This window comes from Anopheles marshallii, chromosome X, assembly GCF_943734725.1.
Source record: "Anopheles marshallii chromosome X, idAnoMarsDA_429_01, whole genome shotgun sequence".
Taxonomy (NCBI): Eukaryota; Metazoa; Arthropoda; class Insecta; order Diptera; family Culicidae; genus Anopheles; species Anopheles marshallii.
Window position 1 is genome coordinate 8787220 of NC_071325.1, and position 20481 is coordinate 8807700.

A 20481-nucleotide genomic window follows, 5' to 3' on the forward strand; every position below is an offset into this window, starting at 1 on the left:
ACACGTGCGTACGCGTGGCTTTGGACGCTGGAGTTCCACCGAACCCCGCCGCAATTGCGCAATGTTGCACGTGAAGGTCGCCACCAACAGGCCGGTGTGTTGTACCGCAAACAGTGATCTATCTCTCTGTCGACAAGACTTCTTGCTAATTCACTTGTTTCGACAGACTAGATAAACCATTGCTGGCAGTGTGGTTTGTTCGCACCATCACACGACTTGCATTTTCGTTGCGTTGCAGTTGCACTGTTTGCCACTCAGTACCGGCACAAATCAAGCACACCAAACACACTGGAGCCACAACCGCACTAAATCACCCATTCACGTTTGGAGGCTTTTATAAAATTAAAAAAAAACACACACACACACACACCGAGGTCCAAGTCCACAACCCGCACCGGAGCGGATGATCCCAGTGCTCGTGATGAAATAAGTGCAACAGCTAGCCGAAGCCGCGCTTTTATCAACAAGCTCTCCGCTACAGCGTTGCTAGCGGGCACTCACGTCCGGGCGAGATGATTCATGCGTTTTCCCCTTTGCCAGTGTACGGGCGATTCGTGACCTGAGTGCCGCGTACGCCTTCTGATTCACGATTAACCCTGCCATGGCTAACGGTGCGTAAATGATTTACAAATCACTCCTTTTCCCATTTTATTTATTGCATTTAAAATTACCTTACTTTAGACCACAACTTCTTCCTTTGATTTCCTTTTATATTAAAATATAATAACGAGCTTTCAGCTGAATTGCGTTGGGCTGTAAACGCCTGTAGATATGCAATTTGTTTTTAAGATCACTGCTAATGTGTCGGGGAGACTTAAATGCTTGACTGAAGGAAGTCAAAAACTGTTATTGGAAGCGAAAGATCCTAAATTCATCACATGCCTACTTTCAGGGGTCTTAAACCTAGATCTTTAACCTAGAAACCAATAAGGACTCAAATTTTCTTACGTTGTGTTTGCCATTTTATATTACAGTCAAGTTTCTCTAACCTGCAAACTGAAGGGACCGATATCTTAGTGCGACTTGCAGCTTTGGGAAACAAAAACCAATTGGTTGGTATACGATTTTTGTATGGCTAAAGTCTTCAACCATACTCCGTAAACGCAGCCACCTCGAGCTGTTATTAGTAAACCCCAAAACAGGGCTATATTAAAGTGAAATTGGGGGAAGAAACATCATGTTTCATCAGGTTAGAGAAAGTGATGTTAGGGAGACTGGCTATCTTTGAGAGTTACTACCTTGGAGAGACTTGACTGTAAGTGCAAAGTCTGCCTAATAACCTAATAGAACCTTCCTAAGATAACACTAAAATTATTACATTATTATTATTATACTTTCAGGGGTTATTAGGACATTATAATTAAAAAATTAAGTTTTTAGAGAATAAAATAACATTAAAAAACCCAAATAAAATAAGCATTTTAGGGTTTTTAGGGTTTACAGCCGGTATCTTTAGCATTCCTTTTATTTATACGACTCACTGTCCCGTCAAGGGTTAGCTCGGGTTTCCCTCGCAAATGCGTGAGAGTTGTTTTTCCTGCCGCTGGCTGCAGCCATTCCGATGCCACTTTCCTTCGGCCGAATCGTACCGCGTGCTGGCTGGGGTTCACTACCAACTGCCGTGCATGAACATGCTGCACAAAAAGAGGAACCCATTGGCCAGGCCAACATGTACCGACACGTTCGGGCACGCTTCTTGCACCCGTAGCACCATGCAGGATGATGGGAACATTTTGTTTGATTGTTTTTTTTTTTATTATTATTATTCCGAACTGTCTTTAAGAATGCGTTGGGAGATTTCGGAATACAGCAGTGGGATAGATGTTACACATCCCTTCTGTCACGATCGCCGTTACGGGACCTCAGCGTACGTGTGGACGTCTGCGTAGCCGGCGAAAATCTTGCTTGTTTTGTCCGTTACTCGTCAGCAAATATGTGCACCATTTCCGGACCGTGCGCTGTCGGTGGTTTTCAATTCCACCTTCCAGCACCAATATCCAACCACTCATCTGCTTGCATAAATTATAAATAATGCCCCCGTTTACGATTTTGTTTTAAATTCGTTTGATTTTAATTCATTGCATGCAGTAATGGTTTATCGAACTTATTTTCGCATCTTCAAACGAACTATTCATGCAGGCAAGGAAATGTTTATTAGCGCCAATATTCTAGCACTCATGACAAGCAGAAGAAGCTTCTCATCCTTTCCATCACGCCATAGGTTCTTCCTTCTTTTCCTATTTCCAACGGATACAATGGCAGCGTGTGGCGCATCTGAACGCGTGTGTACATGGGAAAACCCATTTTCCAACAGGTTGAGTTATTGAGGAGTAGCAAATCGATCGTGGTAAAGATGGAATTACTCATCAAGGCCGTAGAGTATATAATGCTTTGTATTTATTTGTTTGCTCTATTTCCCCTATTCCTGAAAAACTATCCCCAAGAGGGATTGTGTGGTGAGCTGTAATAAAAGTTTTCGAACTATAACACCTTTTTTACTACAGAAAAGATAACTAACAATCATCATTCCAGACTTGCCATGCTTAAGTGTCAACAGTACGACGAAGTTCTAAAACACAAAATCAAATATAAGAATATAAAATTGTATTAGTAACAGTTGTGGTTTCGAAATTTTAGCTTGTAAACTATAAAAATCTCCTATGAGCTGTACGGTAAACTTATACTACTCGCCAGGCTCCGGGGTCCTGGCCACGTCATGAGAAAGACACCGGACGACCCAGTCCGTACAGTCCTTTTAGGTCGCCCACATGGACAGAAGAACCGTGCTAACCGCAAATTGAGGTGGAACGATGGCGTGGATGCGCCCGGTAGAAAGGAATGGCAGAAGCACTCGACCTGGAGAGGTTTAGAGACCCTGCAGCAGGCCAGGAGCGGAACGTGTATCTGTGCCTTCTATTTGTCTTAAAGTTTCTCAATAATCGATCGTTAGTCAATAATATCAGAGCCCGGTTCATTGTTGCCTGAATACCGACCAGAGCCTCAGTGCCCGTTGAAATTTATTCCAACGAACGTAGGCACAGCATCCGGCGTGGAGCTGTTACACCATGAAGTACAGTATTGTCTGCAGTGTCATGTAGCTGATGGGTGCCATCGCGCCCGTGAAGGCTAGAAAACGTGCCGGCTGTGGAATGACAACGACGGCATACACGAGCGTATGTATAATCCGCGAGACCGCCACCGCCCGGAAGAGGTTAACCGCCAGGAAGGGTGCCGGATTGGTTAGCATGTATAGGAAACCGATGACGAAGAACAGTGGAATATTCTCCAGATCGTTCTGATGGGCCCTAAAAAAAAACGTACAAAACGGAACCAGTTGTAGATTGCAAGAGCTGTGAGCTACAGAACTAGACTACCAACCTGCGCACCCGCTCAACATCCGGATCGTCTAGCTTTGGCTTTAGCTTGTTGCTTACAGCACTGGCATCCTCCGGATTCGCAAAGGCCTGTTGGAAAAAGATTAAACACACGACCGGGTTAATGCGGAACAGACATGACGGTACAGACAACTAAGTTGCATCACGGCCACGTCCACGTCGGTATGTACCATCTTTCGCACACGAGTCAGTGAGGTTAGCGGGGACATGAGTAACATTTTCGCCACCAGCACCGATGACCAGAACAGGTACGAACGCAACACTGCATCATTAACCGTCTCGAACACATTCGTCATAGTGATTGTTTGTAGAATCGCCAAACTACACCAAACAAACCAACTAGTGCATGCGGAACTACGCGGGTTCAAAATAAAACAACCACAGGCGAACGCTTGCTTAGGACTGACGGCCTCGGATGAGCCACAAAAACTCGTTTTACTCCCGAAACTATCCGCAGCTAACACCACCTGCATGCATCTACTATCCCTTTCCAATGGTTCGTGTCTGCGTTCGCCTTGTCTGGAGCGTTGCGCCAGGCGGTGGACCGCAACGACGAGGAGAAAGTTTTTCTATTCATTATTTCATCACCAGCTTGAAGTATACGTCTGTGGAAGGTGTCCGGCTACTTTCATCACACAAAAATGTGCTTAGAAAGCAAAGCATTGTTTCGTACGGTAGGAGGAGAGATAAACATTTTACCAACTGTGTTAAGATTAAGCTAAAGTTTAAGCTCAAGTCTGTTTGTTCTGTTTTCTACTCTGATTAACCAATTGGGAAAATAGTTGTGGGTAACTATTATTATATTTCTATATTAATATTATATTATATTTAAGCGATATTATTATATTTCTTATTGTGTTCTAAAGTTGATTTTTTTTATATATAACCTGAACCCTTAGCCCCCTTTATGTCGAAACATCCATGACATTCACCACTGTATTGAATACCAATTGGCCTAACCCTGACCGTCTCCAACGTCGTTAAGTACACGATCGTTACACGATCGCGTGTGTGTAGTTGTACGTTTGTGTGGTTCGGTAATCTCGGTATCTGCACGTAAGGAATAGCGACTCACACAGCCAACAAACCAGGAACAATAATAAAAAAAAAACCGTTTACAGAGTAAGAGAAACAGAAAAAGCATCATATCGCTCCGTAGATCGGCGTTACGCTGACGCTGGAGCTTGTTCGTGTATAGTAAAAAATGGCTATCAGATGGAAATATGTTGTGTCGATTAGTTTTGTTAACCTTAATTTCTATGAAACCACATTTAGCATTGTTTCGCGTAAGAAACATTAAGTAGCTCATGTAACACTAATGCCCTGTGACGTTCATGTACATGGTTATTTAACATGTACAATCCACAATTCTGCAGCTACGCTAAACTGCTTAACCCTTATCTGTTATCGACACAGGTGGATATTCTTCTTTATGTTTTATTGCTGTACATCGACTGGGCTGTATTGTTTCTTTTTTCTTTTAGCGATAAAAAAATATGTTATCATCTTCGGTTAAGCCTTTAACATGCAACATCGAACAAAACTTAAATATTTGTAGGTTAATGGTTATGGTTAAGCAATGAACATGAATTTTAGCATAACAATATTACGTGACTCGACGTGCCTTTATGTCACACAGTTGAAGTACTCTAGATATCTGGAATTATTGGAGTTGGGGCAAATAATAGAACATTACCGTTTCGTTAGGCAGTCACTGGGTATGTAACCTCAAAATACGCTGTTTGTTTGCAATACACCCTATTAAAATGGGTAAGGAGGCTATTTGATTGATGAGGAGGAGGCTGTGAAGCACAAATACGACTCATAAACGCACCTTGTTCTTAATTCTCTGTATAGCGGTCATCGGTGACATCAGCAGCATCTTGGCCACCAATACGGCAGACCAGAACACGTACGTCTTGAAGACATCCGGATTGATAGCGTCCAATGGGCTCGCCATGTTGGTTTATGGTTGTACGGTTGTACTTCAACGAAACTATCTTCACACACCGAACCGGGGTTAGAGGTACAAAATGGATCAATTGACACGGACGAGACTCCACGCGGTAATTACCAACCGTGCACTGGCACTTGCCGAATGATACTGGTTGCCCGAAAACATTTGCAACATCATCATTACCGCCAAATCGCAACCCACCTGTAATCGTGTGGGGTGGGGGAGTGGACGGCTTGCTAGAGAACATCGTCTCATATCTCCACATTAATCGACAGCAAAAAATCATGCGATTGAAGTTGTGCTACAATCTGCTAATACGCCATTAGTGACCTTCAGTCAGCAGCAGAAGTCAAGAGGTTACCAGTAGAACTAGTTTGTAGACAGAATAATGATTTCTGTTATGGTACTAGAATGTTAGAATGTTGGAGATTGTAAGAAATATTCCTGTAATTCAATATACTGTGTTAATCAATTACAGATGGAAGAGAAAAAGCTTTCGTTGATATTTCTTTTATTTGCAGATACTTCAACATCAGTTGTACTTCTCCTACTTTATCGGCACAACAACCTCAAAAGGGTTAAGACCTGCTATTTCTGGCTCTCTGTGACTTTATTTTCCTGTAGCTGGATAGTCTCACTCGATGATTCAGCGTCGGCCTATGGGGGATTGGTCCGGAAGGGATTTTGCTCCGGTTTGTTCGCGTGAAGACTGGAGCCGCTACCATCATGCCACCGGTCACATCACATCATGCCCACACACAGCTGTACATCAGTTGAGGGAACACACGAATTGAGGGAAATGGTAATATTGGTGGGAGGTCAGGAGAAAGGTTGTAAATTTTGAAAAGTTTCAGGAAGCCTTTCATCTTTTTTTTAAATTATTAAAGTTTAAACAACGCGCGATGCCGTGTAAAGACGAATATGTCGTTACTTGTAAACAGTGAGTTTTTAAGGTATTTTCGAGGCCCGCTATAGGAAATCCTTCAAAAGGCTTTGCGGAGGCTATGAGTGACCGATGAGCAACCGGTCTCCCGACCCACATTCGCGCGCAAATTTTAATTGAGATTTCTAACTGGTAACGGATATTTTGAATTCAAACTGATGAAGCGTTTCCGAAGCCTTTCAACTCAACCGTTCCGCGAACGTGATCGTTTCCCTTCGGCTGACGTTTGTTACAATGTAAACAAACATTTTACCGTGTGGTGCACCACAAATGGGTTCTCGCGTTTACTTATTTTCCAAACTGTGCAGATTTTGTCTCTGCCAGGAGCAGGAAAACCTCTACCCATTATCGATTGTAATCGACAACTCACTTACTGTGCAGGATATTCGACTGCTGACCGGTATTCAGGTACAATTGGAATTCTCTAATTGCTGCCACTGCCGTTGCCAGTGTGGTTCTAATGTTTACATTGCTTTATTTTAGAATCTGGAAGATAACATCGCCCCCTACGTGGTTTGTGAAGTTTGCTACGAAACGTTGAATAAGTTTGTAACGTTTCGTGACACATGCACGAAGAATGATACAATCTTTTGGCGAACCTGTACGGAATCTAGCGAAGATGGAACAAACGGTGCAAATCCCGAAGATATACTTGACGATGAAACAGAAGCGAACGAGATCAGCGTTTTGTATGAAATTTACGAAAGTGAAACGGAAAACAACGAAGCTACAAATGGTGAACGTTTACCAACGAAAAGAAAAAGGAAACATGTACAAGAAGATTCTAGCAAGAAGCTGTGCGATATTTGTGGTTCCTTTGTAACGGAAATTGGTGCACACAGGCGCGTACACACAAAGGAAACACCATATACCTGCTCGTACTGTGGTATCAGTATGACACACAATTCGAATCTACTACGTCATATAGATTCTGTACATCTTAAGCGTATAATTAAACGTTGTGAAGAATGCGACAAAGGTTTTACTAGCTATTTTTCCTACGGTTCCCACATGGTATGTAGTGTGAAATGAACATGACACCAAACGTTACTAACATGTAATAATTTCTACCCTGTAGCGATCTCAACACTCAACCGGGAAGAAATACGAATGTAAAACGTGCTACAAAAGATTTAACCATCATAGCAGCTTGTGGCTACACAACAGACGGGCCCACAATGACGAAAGAAAATTTAAATGTACCGTGTGTGGTCTGGACTGGAAAACCAAGTACGTAACAATTGAGGGTATTTGTTTTTAAGCTTCGTTAAAACAATATCTCTTTTCCAGAGAGTCACTCAAAACACACCAAAGGTCACACTCGTCGGAGCGACCGTTTACCTGTCAGCATTGTTCGAAACAGTTCAAAACGCGATACGGATGGAAGTCGCATGAGCTAACGCACACTGGCATTTTATTTAATTGCCAATTTTGCGACAAAACTTATCGCTACAAAACACTCATCAATGCACATATGCGAACCGTTCATCCGGAAGAGAACCAATCGGCAGCGGAATGAGTAAGTATGGTAGTGGAATATATATGTTTAAGTAGAAGAATAAGCTCGAGAGCACAGTAGAGTAAGCATTGAGAGATATAATGTTTGAATTATATGCTGCACGAATTCACAAATGAAGATCCAATCAATGGTACCTGTGAGACCACGTTACGGAACGGCGGAGGGGTTTAGGAAAAAGAATTTTCGCCTTTTTCAAACGTCATTAGAATTTATTTCACATTGTCGTGCCGGAAAGAAAATCGAACTGGTAATGTTGGGGGTTGTATTAAAAAAAAAACAACTATCTATTTCTGGCACCACTCCCAAAAAAACAGCAATCTAAAGGAAAAATAGTACGGTCTTCACCGCCATGTAAGCGGTGGCAAAGTATGCAATGCCCCACGATAAGCCACGGGCAGGTTGGGGTATCACTACGACCGCATACACAATCGTGTGCAGAATGCGGGCCACTGCGACGGTACGGAACAAATTGATTGCGATGAACGGTTCCGGGTTGGTCAGCATGTACAGCAGCCCGACGGTGAAGAATGGGAGAATGTTCTCCAGATCGTTACGGTGGGCCCGGCGCACACGCTCCACGTCCGGATCGTCAAACTTCGGTGTGGCACCCTTTTTGGAGGGTTGCAAATCTTCCGGATTGGCGAACACCTAGCGAAAGGGGGGAAACAAAACGTAACGTGAAATGTGAGAAAACTGTTGGTTAAGTTTAAATGTTTGATTATGAGCCTGAGTGAGAATCAGCATTCACGTAATGCTTTGCCCCAAGGTCGCCAAGGGCTTCCAATGAGATGGAGAAGTGATGGAGATTACGACACCGCACGATGTGCAAGTCATGCTGAATCGTAATTGTGAAAAGGTTTAGCGCATCTCGCTTCTAATGCTTGGCGCGTATGAGCGTACGGGTGGTATTTTAGTATTGGTTTGTTCCGAGTGATACGCGCGTGAACTTGAAAGTCACCCCGTGTATTTGTTTCTCCCTTGTGATTTTATAACCTAATTATGCAAACCACTTGTTTAGTTACTGATGGAAAATGGGACTTACTTAGAATTAATGTCAAAACATATCTTTCTATTTAAGAGCTGACAAATGTTACACGATCTCGATGTACGTTCAAATTTATAGCACTTTTAAAAGTATTATTATCTCGTGATGTTCACTCCCTTAATCTGCTATCCTACGATAAGCATTGAATCCACATGTTACGGTATGTTACACTAAAAGTTTAATATAATTACATGAGAATTTTGTCCAAAAGCAATATCTTCTACACATTACTAAACAACTTGTTGTATTGTGCAAGTACTATACATTATCTCATACTATGCTGGACATTTTGATTAAATTTTGGCCATTAATACGTCCACGTACGTTTGAAAAAGGCTTTATCAAGCAATTAACCTGCAACTCACTTTGATGTTATGATCGATCGCTATCAAACCACGCACACACTTTCAGACCGAGCGTATCGCATGCAAGCTAATCATCAGCCGGCATATTTGGAATGTTGACACACACAAACTTTCTGTTGCGTAATCTGGGTGTTGGTTCGGTTTCGGTTTCATATTTTGAGGTCACTATGGTCCAGAAATTCTTACCTTCTTGCGGAAACGCTGCCGGCCAGTCAGTATGGACATGGCGAGCATCTTCAGCACCAGCACTCCCGCCCAGAAGATGTACGTGCGGAACACCTCATCGTTGATGTTTGCCAACAGGGTCGTCATGTTGATTGTAGGAAGGAAGTTTTATTGTGCCTAGCAGAGGTGATCCCGTTGATAATGCTGGTTGATGCACAGGATGAGCGGAAAGGTTAAGCGTTAAATTTAGTTCTTGGCACCTTCCGTATGCTGCCTGCCCTTACCTCGGTACAATTGCAAATGAATTGCCCCGTTGAATGTCAAGTTCCTTGCCGCTGCTGGAGGTATAAATGGATGCGTTACTCACGACTACACTACCAGCATGCCCGGAACACGCACACATGCAGCTGTTCCGTACGAAGCATACATACCGACCGGCAAACCTGCGTGACGCGCAATAAAAAGTGAATTTTGTTTATCATTTTACGTCACCGTTGGGTTTGGTTTTCCTTTCTCGTTTTGTTTCACTGCACAATGAAGGTTTTTTTCTCTCTCACCCGTTACGCGCTTTATGTTCTACTATAATCAAAGAAATGTAATTGTTTATTATTGTTTTTTTTTGTAATGCTTAAAAATTGCAACAAATAGTTATTAATTCATTTGACAAATTTAATTTAAAAATAACACCATTAACGTAAAGTTGTGCTTGGAGTATTACGGAACCAGTTTATTACTGCTATCATAGCAAAACTACATCGTAAAAGAATGGAAGTAACTTTCTATCAGGCACCTATTTTACATTACATTGTAACGATAGCACCATCGTACCGAATGAATAAACATACTTGTGTGTTTTATTTTTAATGTTAGTGTGAAGTCTTACAGTACATACTTTACAATTAGAAGCGTGACTTTATGGCGATATGTGTAAGTTTCGGAAATTATTATATTTTTGTTCCTTTTCTTTTCTTTTTTATGCTGTGGCTGGTACCTTCTATCACACTCAGTTGGTAATTAATTAATGTTTTTTACTGCATTTGATGCATAAAGTAAGCTAAGTACTCGAAGTGGTTTTACCATCCAATCAGGTATTATTGGATGCGCTAGCGACATTCGTGCGTGGCAGAAGTACATTTGTTTTTCTTGTTTCGGGCTTTCTTTCACTCTTATGCAGTTTTGCCTTGGCTTATGCTGTAAGTCGATCGCGTTTTAACATCTAGCATATTCGACACGGTAGGGTTACCATGTCGTTATTAAGCCTCCACGTAACATGGGTTGCGTTGAATGGAAGCTATCTTTTTTCGGAACGTTTACTTGTTTTAAAATCACCGCAACTGCACAACTTCGTGCCGGAAGGGTTGGGTGCACCGTACCCTCGCACTTTATTCCGCGGCTGCGTAGGGTTTGTTATGTTTTCGGCACAACATATCACCAGCGTAATGCATGCGGGGGCGCTTAAAAGATGAGATTATCGAACCACTGCCACTGCTTGCTCTGCTTTTCGTCCACGACGTACGACAGACATTTGCCCTTACTTCTGCAAAGAGAAACCGAGAGATGTGAGCGTACCGAGTCGTTAGACAAACTCGCACTCCAGCGTACCTTTTGTTGCAGTTCAGCTTGGGATGCTCGTACCGGAAGCATTGTGGTTTCAGCAGATTGAAGTACGTATAGCCGATCTGGCGCGAGACGAGCGTGTTGGCGTTCTTCAGACAGTTAAAAAATTGTTTATCACAGTCACAATGGGATCTGGTGTGGAAGCAGAAAAAAAAAACGAAAATCGATCAATGAGCCGTTTGGAACATTTGTGTCTATCGTTGGTAAGCTCCGCAACTCATGTGCACACGCACGGTCCATTTGATTGCCGAAAAGCAAAAGCTATTTCCGTGTGTCACAATACTGCGCGTTGGGGTTGGCATTGAATGGAATTGAAAGACACGCTTGGCATCTGTGGGGTCAGATGCACCGATTGTTTGGCCGATCAGGTTTGCCAATTTCCGGATTTATTACGAATACGTTGCGGTTGGAAGCACCGCACAGCGAGGGAGAGCAGAAACAGATGTCTAAATTCTGATGAAATGCATTGGAATTTAGTCGTTGCGTTGAAGTTTGCTTTGCTGCATATCGATGTTTATCCGTTCGAGTATGCCCGATTGAATGAAATACGAGTAGAATGTCTAAATGGGTACTTTTAGGCGAGCCGCCGGTAGTGTGATTTGGTACACAGGCCTTCACACGCCAGTACCGGTCCAAAATCCCTTCCGGATCAAACCTCCGTACGCAGGACTGACTATCCCGCTACGGATAAATAAAGTCACAGAAAGCTAGCAATGGTAGGTCGCTCTAGTCCTCTTGAGGTTGTTGTGCCGGTAAAAAAGAAAGAGGATCTTTAAAATTTACTCTAGAAATAATGTCTTTCATGAGCGCAAGTAAACGCCTAAGTTATAAAACAAACTTTATCCTCAGTACACGAAAACTTCAGCTACGTTATTCAGGATATTGTACAACATCCAAACTTTTCTTTTTTTTAGTATAGAGTCGTTCACTTTTCTCAATAATCTTCTTTGAGGTGCAAAAAAACAGCGACCCCCAAAAAACTTCAAGAATTTTCCATTCACCTTCTTCATCTCTGTGTGTGACGGCCACAGCCACATTAATTAGCCTGGTGACGTTAGTAATGTTTGAATACAAAACAAAAAAACAAATTTTTAAATTTTCAAGTTCAACTCAGAAGACGTTGCTGGTGCTGAGGATAATTTTGACCACTGTTTATGTGCCTTCCAAATTTCAAATTAGGCTTAGAAGATCGTATTTGCTTATATTGTTTCACTGTCGGTCGACCTTCCCATTGAAGGTTGAATAGATAAAACCTTCATTAAAACGCCATAAAGATTCCTTCATTCCGTACGATGAATCAGCAAGAGATGCGCGAATACCAAGTGTGTTATACATACCGCGTAAAGTAGCCATTGTTCTTTAGCCGGTTGAACTGTTCGCCGGCCGCAATGGTGATCGGGCAGAGATCATGCGCCCGGCAGCAGGTGTCGGTCAGATAGAAGAACCCGATGTCGTTTTCGCTCTTTGCCTGGTTGCCGTCACCGCACCACACGGTACCGGGATAGATGGCTTTGACTTTGCGCTTGAAGGCGTTAAACAGCGAGCTGATCGTGCCGGAGCTACCACCGGACGCGCCGGATGGTTTGCCGGTAACGCTCCCACCACTGCTACCGGGTGTCTGTCCCGCAGATCCACCAGACGGCTGTGTTGAGTCTACCCCTTCCGCCACATCGTCCGGGGCCGGTTGCAGCTGTCCGTCGTTAAGCTGCGCCGGAATGTTACGCAGACCCTTGGCCGTGTTGACAAAGTGAGGCCGAAAGCGGTGCGGTATGATGCGCTGCAGGTGCGATGATAGACCGGATGGGCCGGTGGTGGAGATGCCACCGGTGCTGCTACTACTGCTGGTGCTGGCGGTGGTACTACTACCACCACCCTGGTACGCCTCAATATACCGATACACGCCAAACCGCTGCAGCATACCACGGAAGAACTCTGAAACGCGTGACAAAGATGGTGCCGGTGCCATCACTACCGGTTCTGCTGCTTGGGTGCCCCGGGTACAGTGCGGTAGTGTAGAGTGTGTGCGTAGGCGTGAGCGTGTGCCGGAATCCTGCCCCACGACACACAGAGTACAAGAGATAGAACATGTTCAAATGTACCCGCTACCGTAAGGAAATGTTTGGCACTACTTACCACACACGATGCCGGCATCCAGTACGAGTATAGAGTGCGGAAGAAGGGTGTTGGTATTGGTGTATTTGGAGCGAATTGCAATGCAGTGAGGAGAAGAGAGATAGATAAGTGTGTTGCAGATGTTATACCATGAAGAATCCCTGAAAAAGCGCTTCTTACTTCATAGGTTTTACAGTTCTTAAAGGGAGGGAATATACGAAACAACAGAGCAGCTCAAAAAGCCACTACGACAAGCAAATGTAGTAATTCTTTAGAGGCATATCGTGTGATAATTTCAAGTCAACCTGTTCTCAAATCTCCGAGAAATTCTGGGTTCCAATTTGCAAAACAACAGTTGTGAAGAACTCCGTGTTTGGATATTGTACATTACTACTTGGGCTTTAACTTTGATATATTGATTTGCAATTCCAGATATTCCTGAAAGACTGAAGTTCCTGAAAAATATAATCATTTTTTTGCAACCTCCTGACAGTAAATCGCCAATAGAAACATAAAATTTCTTACACATTGATTGCACAACTTGTTTGAAAAAGAAAGCTTAATAGAAATTAATACGCTTGAGCTAAATTGCGAGTCAAGAAATGGAAATGCTTGCAGAACGCCCGTGGAAACAATTGCGAAACTGTGTTTGAGAAACCTCTTATTAGCACAGCCCGATCTGGTGTGTTTACGGAAGCTGATGTCAAATGGTGTTGCAATTGTTTGCAGCTAGCTAGTGGTTCTGTGTGTGTGCACCAGACACCAGCAAAAGAAAGGCGAGAAAAAAATAAAAGACAACCGAGTTCTACAGTTCCAGTGAAAGGCCGTTTTGAAGGGACAGGTGTTTGTTGCGGTCAAACCCCCTAGTAACCGGCCATCATTGACGATCGGACGTTACGAGCCGCTGATCGGGCACAGCCTCAAACGGAGCCCTCGAAACCGTGTGCTATATGGAGCGCGCGATGATGCGACACCTTCACCGCTTTCAAAACCCGTTCAAGTGCAACGGCCATTTTGCAACGCTAATAATGGCCGGGCGGTGTATTATGTCTTGTGGCGTTGGTTCGATTTGATCTATTGTGCTCGTCGGTTGTTGTTGATTTGTGGACCGCAAGGTGCATTATGCCAGCAGGTATCATAAGCACCGTACACCTCTGTAATACCCCGCCTGGAAGGAGTGGACAAGTAGCCTTACCTTGCGACTGGAGGGCCGCCGTGGACGGATAGTAGCCGCCCGTGTCCACCAGCTCGCCGCTAGAGGTGGTGTGGAAGGTGGTGTCCAACGGTGTACGCTGGAATGCATATCGAGAATGAGGAGGGGTAGGCGGTAAATGAAGGAGTTGTATGAATCAAAGCCGAGGAGAAGCTAAGAGCGCTCTCGAGACATAGTTGTTGCGATGATAAGGTTGGATCTTTGTTGCTTGAGAAAATGTCACATTCTAGTAGATAATGCTAATGCGCTAGGGCCGGTGTAGATCCCATACACCCCAGACTCATTAGCTTCGAACAGGATTGATTGATTCATACTGGTGCAATCAACGGCAAACTGTTGGCATGGCATGCGATCAAGAATAATGAAGTTGAGATTCTTGGTACCGTCAAGACGTGTGAGAACAAAGCAAGATCCTAGAGAGGGATGTAACTCTTATGGAAAGCAGAGTGTTCCGAGTGAAGTATATCGAAATGTAACACCTTGAATCCTGCCAGCAACTCACCAAGACATCACTGGCGGTCAATTTCTGGTAGCCACCTTCATCCCTGTACCTGTTCGTCGTAGTTCCAAAGTGTCCCGAATCGATAGGTTTCACCGCTACCACTCGGTAAGGTTCCGGTGTCAAATCTGAACCACCTTCCACCAGCCGTACTAGCTCACTACCTTCATCATACCGATCGGTGGTTTTCCCCTCGTCGGTCCACTGCACCGGGTACAGACTGAACTCTTCACTGCTGAGTCCCTCGCCGAATGCCAGGAATCGTGCATCCCGCGATCCGGTACTCGCCTCTTTCACAGTATCATTAAACCTGACACCGGTCACGCGGGTGCCGATAGTGAGGACCACCGTAAGAACACACAACCGAACGCGCAGTCCTAGGGACGTCGACACCGTACCGCACATTGCGAGCGACTCGAGGACCCAGCCGCACTACCGTCGACTGTCGGGACGGGCAAAAACTTGCGAACAACACAGCGCCACGTACGGTACGAGGGATCGTGGCGCTTTATTCTCATTCTCGCACGCTCGATCCTAGGTGTGCACCAGGTGGTTAATTGCAGTGCAACGCTCGTACGCACACAAACGCAACCGGGTGCTGCGAGAACAAGCGCGTGCCTGTTTTTGTGCTTCCGACGTGTTCGGAGGCTGCGGAGGCTGACCGATGGAAGCGATGGCTCCACGAATGGGGATGCACGAGCGGTTCGCGATGCTGGGTAACGTTTCGCAGCAGAGGGATACCCGCAATTACCGACGACACTATGCCATATTTGGCATTTTGGCAGATACACACAGACACACACAGCAGAGAATTCGAACAAAAACTACAAGACACGAACTGCCACTACCCGGAAGAGACAGACGTCCTCCAAGAAATACACAAAACACTTTCCTGACGAGGGCACTGGGCTGCACTAGCACCAGCACCGGTTGACTCTATGGAGTTGATGGAGGTTGGAACCGGCCGTTTTCTTATTTTTTTTTTTCTTTGCCGTCGTAAGCAATGTTGGTTGACACTGAGGTTGATCGTTGAAGGTTTTTGAAGGAGTTCGTCACCCACTTTCCTGACGCGGCTGTTTGGACATCTTGAGCACGGGGCGAACTTCGGTGTAGAAGCGCTCAGCTGTGCTGCGTTCTGACCGAGGTAAAGCACCACACTGAGCCGACGATCGCTACCAAAGGCCACCACAACAACAGCAGCCCACCTTGCGCAGCCGCCAACCCAAAACAAATCAACGGCAACAACAACCAAAACGTAACTGACCACCGTGAGCCGCGTGCTCCGGAGCGTGCGATGGTGCGAAAAGTGCACGCCTCAGTGGAAGAAGAAAAAAAAGAAGCCTTTACATTTGCGGGGTTGGAAAGGTGTGGGTACACGGGGGCCCTTACGCACCCACCGGTCTGACCTACTGTGCGACTCTCCACCCGGTTAGGATATCGTGAGGTTAGGGATCCCACCGTCCACCGTGCGGACCGATCACTTCCGGACGGCGGGCAGGCCCCCTTGAGCGCGTGGTGTTACATTGGTGAAATATTTATGTTGTTCGCCTGTCTTGCGTGACAGTCTGGCGTACTCCGGCGGTACTGCGTAACGCCGTGCAACCGTTGTCTGTGCGTGACCAGCACCGGCCCGTAGCCTCCGCCAACAATCAACGTCACCTGCGCGCTGCGCCAAAAATAAACCGCGCATCCTGGCTGCGTGCCGGGTGGTTTTGTGGTGAACTACAGAACAGATACCTCGTCGTTTGCTAATTGACACGCTCCCGGAAGCAGAGAGGAGTGCGAGGGTTTCGCAACGAAAAGCGTTAACCGCTAGTCACAACCTTTCGCTTTTTCGGACCATACATTTATTCTTCCATTCTCAACGTCCAGCAATTTGCGTGCGACGCTTATTTGAAGTAAGTACATGTAGTGTAAATAGGCACTGGCGTACCGGTCCAATTTGTAACGGACGTCCAACAAGCATTTGAAATTGGTTTGAATATCGTGTAACACAATTGCCTACTGTTAGGCGCTGATCTTAGATGAATGCTTTCTACTGACGGACGGTTGTATGTATCGTAGCGGAGATTAGAAGTTTATTGATTTCTTAGTATATTTATCACTTTTTAAGACTAGTACTAAACTTTAATGAAGCGAAAAAAACTGAAATATATTTGTTTTAAATTCAACTGATATTTAATCATAGTAATAATTGAATCTCCTACTGTGTCCTCTGCCTGATTTCGTTGATTCAGATGACGCACAGTTAAAGGTTACGAAATCGGATCAATTATCATACCCCGCGGGCACAAACCCATCAAGCGACGAGCAAAGTTCTCCAAAACTCGTCCGTCCGGTACGGTAAGCGGTTTAGAAGCGAAATGTCTTCGCATACACCACCAGAGAGCGGCGTGACGCTAGTAGCGATAATGACAATCAGTGAACGCTTTGGTGTGTCTTACTGCGTGGTAGTAGCGGGACAGTTGGCTTCCTTGCCCGTGCTCTACATTTTGCCGATCCACCCCAGTAAACGATAAGCAACCGTACTACGGAAGTTACCTGAGGCGCAGGAGCTTATGTGGCGATCCCGGGATATATCGGTCCAAAACCAGGGCACGAGAGTGCCCGGAAGGGTTAAAGGTTTATTTTCGGAGTCAGACCCATTTGTCACCGGTTGACTGCGTGGGTGGAAAACACTTGCAAGATAACGATTTACCAGGGGTTAAAATACAGCAAGACAAGTGAGTGTTACCGGCTATGTTTATGGTGTCTACTGTAACTACCTGGTGTGATTATCACCGTTAAGCTAAGCGACTTACAAGTTGCTACTGCTTAATGTTTGAAACTTTACCCTGAAGTGACTTGTACTTAGTGTCACTGTGATAACATCAAGTCAAAGATATCTATTTTTATTGGGCTCTACGTTACAGTACACTCCAAGTCTCTTCTATTCCAAAAGCATTGTACCTGAACTGTTGGAATATCGTTTATAGAAGAATTTCAATCTGTAAAATGTCCATGAAACTCTGTTCGTATAGTGGACGGCTTCTCGCTTGAGCATCTTACAGCTTAGCAGTCTCGGTTATGTCATACGTTTTGTAAACATCCTCCCATTCTGGGAGGCTTCGCTACACCCCTATTCGGCTGCTAATCCCACAGCCTTTCGAAACCATCACGCATCGCCAGAACTCGGAAATGAAAAACGTCACCCCGAGCATGGCGAGGGCAACGTAACGCAGCTGGCTGTCACACGCCTGATAACGCTATCTTCCAAACCACTCGATACGGTACATCCATCCAGAATGAAACGCTTCCCTTAGTTGCCTGCTCACGGACCGTCCCACGGCATTCCCGGCACGGGGGAATCGGAACAAATCGGTTGACGCAACTGCGCACCATACGTTGCTCATGTGGGATCAAAGTCCACGGGCAGCGACGACGACGGCAACTTCATGCCGCCTTCGTCTGATGATTCGTCCATCGCTGTGTGGCATCTCCGTCTTGGCGAATGCTTGATGTTTTCTTTTGTGTGTGTTTGTATGCTTATGGTACATGGTGGACTCGACTACTCCGCGACTAAAAATTGGTTTAACCGGCTGTGCAAGCGCGTTGTAGAATAAGAATTTGCTACTTCTAGAACGTCTGGCACCGGCGACGGCCCTCGAGTCGGAGAGGATGGCAGACAATTAGCATTGTGAACATCTGCCCCCGGGGGGGGGGGGGGGGGGGGGGGGGGGAACTTCCACCCCAAAACAACACCAGAATCGTGCGAAAGATAAACCACAGTGCACGGTGTGGAGGACGTGTGGAAAGCTTATGAGCAAATTTATTTAAATTGCCTTCAATTGACACCTTCACGCATCACGTTGAGGCAATCAAGCGAACCGAGCTCCCTCCGGTACGAGGGACGTAAGCAATCTCAGTGTCCATCGATGGTGTGGTTGTGTGTCCCGCATTTGGGAAAATAAATCAACCACCGATAGGCTGAGCAAGGGACCGTATCGCACGCTATTTATTATCAAGTGCCAACCGAATGAATGTCACTTGAAATACGTTCCAACCGTTACGGGGAGATAGGACGCTGTCACAGCAGAGAAGGATGATTAACGTACAAAGAACGACTGCCAACGAAATAAGTCTACAGCAAAGATGCACTTGTAGATAAGACTGGACAAACTCGACTTGCTGTATACAGAGACATTTTCTACCAGATGGAACGCTTGCGATGTTCTATTGCGATTGCAAAGCCGTAAGGTTTCGAAGTACGTACCGAACTCTGTTTGCGAACCTGTTCCAAAGTACAACTGATAAGACTGACTCAGCGGCCCCTTTTTAGGGAGTAATTCTCGATTAAACTAATTATTCGACAATGTGTACATTAAAGAGACATAGACCGGCGATAGACAACCGACACTGGTCGGAGAGTCAACGCCGCAAACATCAGATGACAGCTGGTAAACGATGACTTCAAGGACATCGTCGATAAACAGGGAAGCAGCGCACAGCACGTCATCCGAATTAGTCAGATCGCACGTTCATGATCACCGAGCGCTAACCTCTGAGCTGTGATAATCATCCGCACCGTGCACTTTGCAAATTCGTCACACGATCCTGTTCACTGTGTCTGCTCATGAGACAGAACGCTTTTTCTTTGCATCATCCCAAATGAGACTTCTTTTTCCGGTGTGATTGACGCCATTACTGTCCAGAAATGAAGAAACGAGGTGGAAAGTAAACAGCAACGGTGTATCGTTTTCTTTCTTTTTGCATGCTTCTTTAGTTTCACCTTTCTGGCTCATGTCAGTATCGTTGACTGTTTAAAAAGAAAAAAAAAACACGGGCATTTATTTTTTTTTGTTTCCAACGACGTTAAAAATTAGCATCATTAATCCGATTACTCATACCATCTTTAGCATAACAAACGACCGGTTCTCCAGTGTGACCCCCCCCCCCCCACCCGAACCCGGAGCGACACTGTGCCTTCCGTGCAGCTCACGTTGCTAGAGCGGCTCACCGTAAATTGCTACATTTGCCACCCCTATAATCAGCCGGGTTTCTGCCGGAGCCTTGGGCAAAAGCTGTGGTACGGGGAGGCACGACTCAACGTTAGCAAATCCCTATTCTCGCCGCATCTTGATCAACCGGCGGATGTCATCTCCCGCTCGGTGTCACTATCTCGCTCCTGCGAGTTTAAATTTCATAGACTTAAAGAACAACAAAAAAAACTGGTGCACAGGAACGTATCAAGCCGTGTTCCTTCACGTGCCTACCAAGAGCAACAGTTGACCCCGTGCCTGCTGTCACACACGCCGTACAGCCATGGTCCATGACCGTGGCAAAATGGCGCACCGAGTTCAAAGGTTAGACCCGTTCGGAGCTTGTCGTCAAGGCATCGGTGTCTCGGAGGGAGGGAGAGAAAAGTCCACAGGTACGAGGTGTTTGGCGTGGCAAGCTCTGTACGCCTGTTTTTTTTTTTTTTTTTTTTTGCAAAATGGTGACCAAAGTTCGTCTTCTCCTCCTCCCCTTTACCCCACGTCCATTTCGCTCCGAACCAAATTTGGTTTCAGCTTAAGCTTAACAAGTGTCAAGCTGAAGCAAGGAGAAGATAAGGCGCACGGGCTAAGGTGCAAGGTACTAATTATCTAAACGTATGCGTTATGCCTCTGGAT

General features: G+C 45.2%; 3 protein-coding genes and 1 pseudogene across 3 annotated transcripts; 1 reads left to right on the plus strand and 3 right to left on the minus strand.

Annotated features, from left to right (window-relative positions):
• Positions 1–3058: 3058 nt before the first annotated feature.
• LOC128707751 (microsomal glutathione S-transferase 1-like) lies at positions 3059–5355 on the minus strand. Its single transcript, XM_053802713.1, has 3 exons — positions 5230–5355; positions 3379–3464; positions 3059–3305 (listed from the first exon to the last, which is right to left on the minus strand). Exons 1-3 carry the CDS (start codon positions 5353–5355, stop codon positions 3059–3061), a joined length of 459 nt encoding a protein of 152 aa, XP_053658688.1.
• A 1210-nt stretch (positions 5356–6565) lies between these two features.
• Positions 6566–7814, plus strand: LOC128718892 (zinc finger protein 43-like). Its single transcript, XM_053812511.1, has 4 exons — positions 6566–6703; positions 6779–7309; positions 7374–7525; positions 7586–7814. Exons 1-4 carry the CDS (start codon positions 6566–6568, stop codon positions 7812–7814), a joined length of 1050 nt encoding a protein of 349 aa, XP_053668486.1.
• A 318-nt stretch (positions 7815–8132) lies between these two features.
• Positions 8133–9536, minus strand: LOC128709878 (microsomal glutathione S-transferase 1-like). The gene is made up of 2 exons (XM_053804917.1): positions 9411–9536; positions 8133–8462 (listed from the first exon to the last, which is right to left on the minus strand). Exons 1-2 carry the CDS (start codon positions 9534–9536, stop codon positions 8133–8135), a joined length of 456 nt encoding a protein of 151 aa, XP_053660892.1.
• A 1321-nt stretch (positions 9537–10857) lies between these two features.
• On the minus strand, positions 10858–15235 carry LOC128710191 (uncharacterized; annotated as a pseudogene).
• Positions 15236–20481: the final 5246 nt, after the last annotated feature.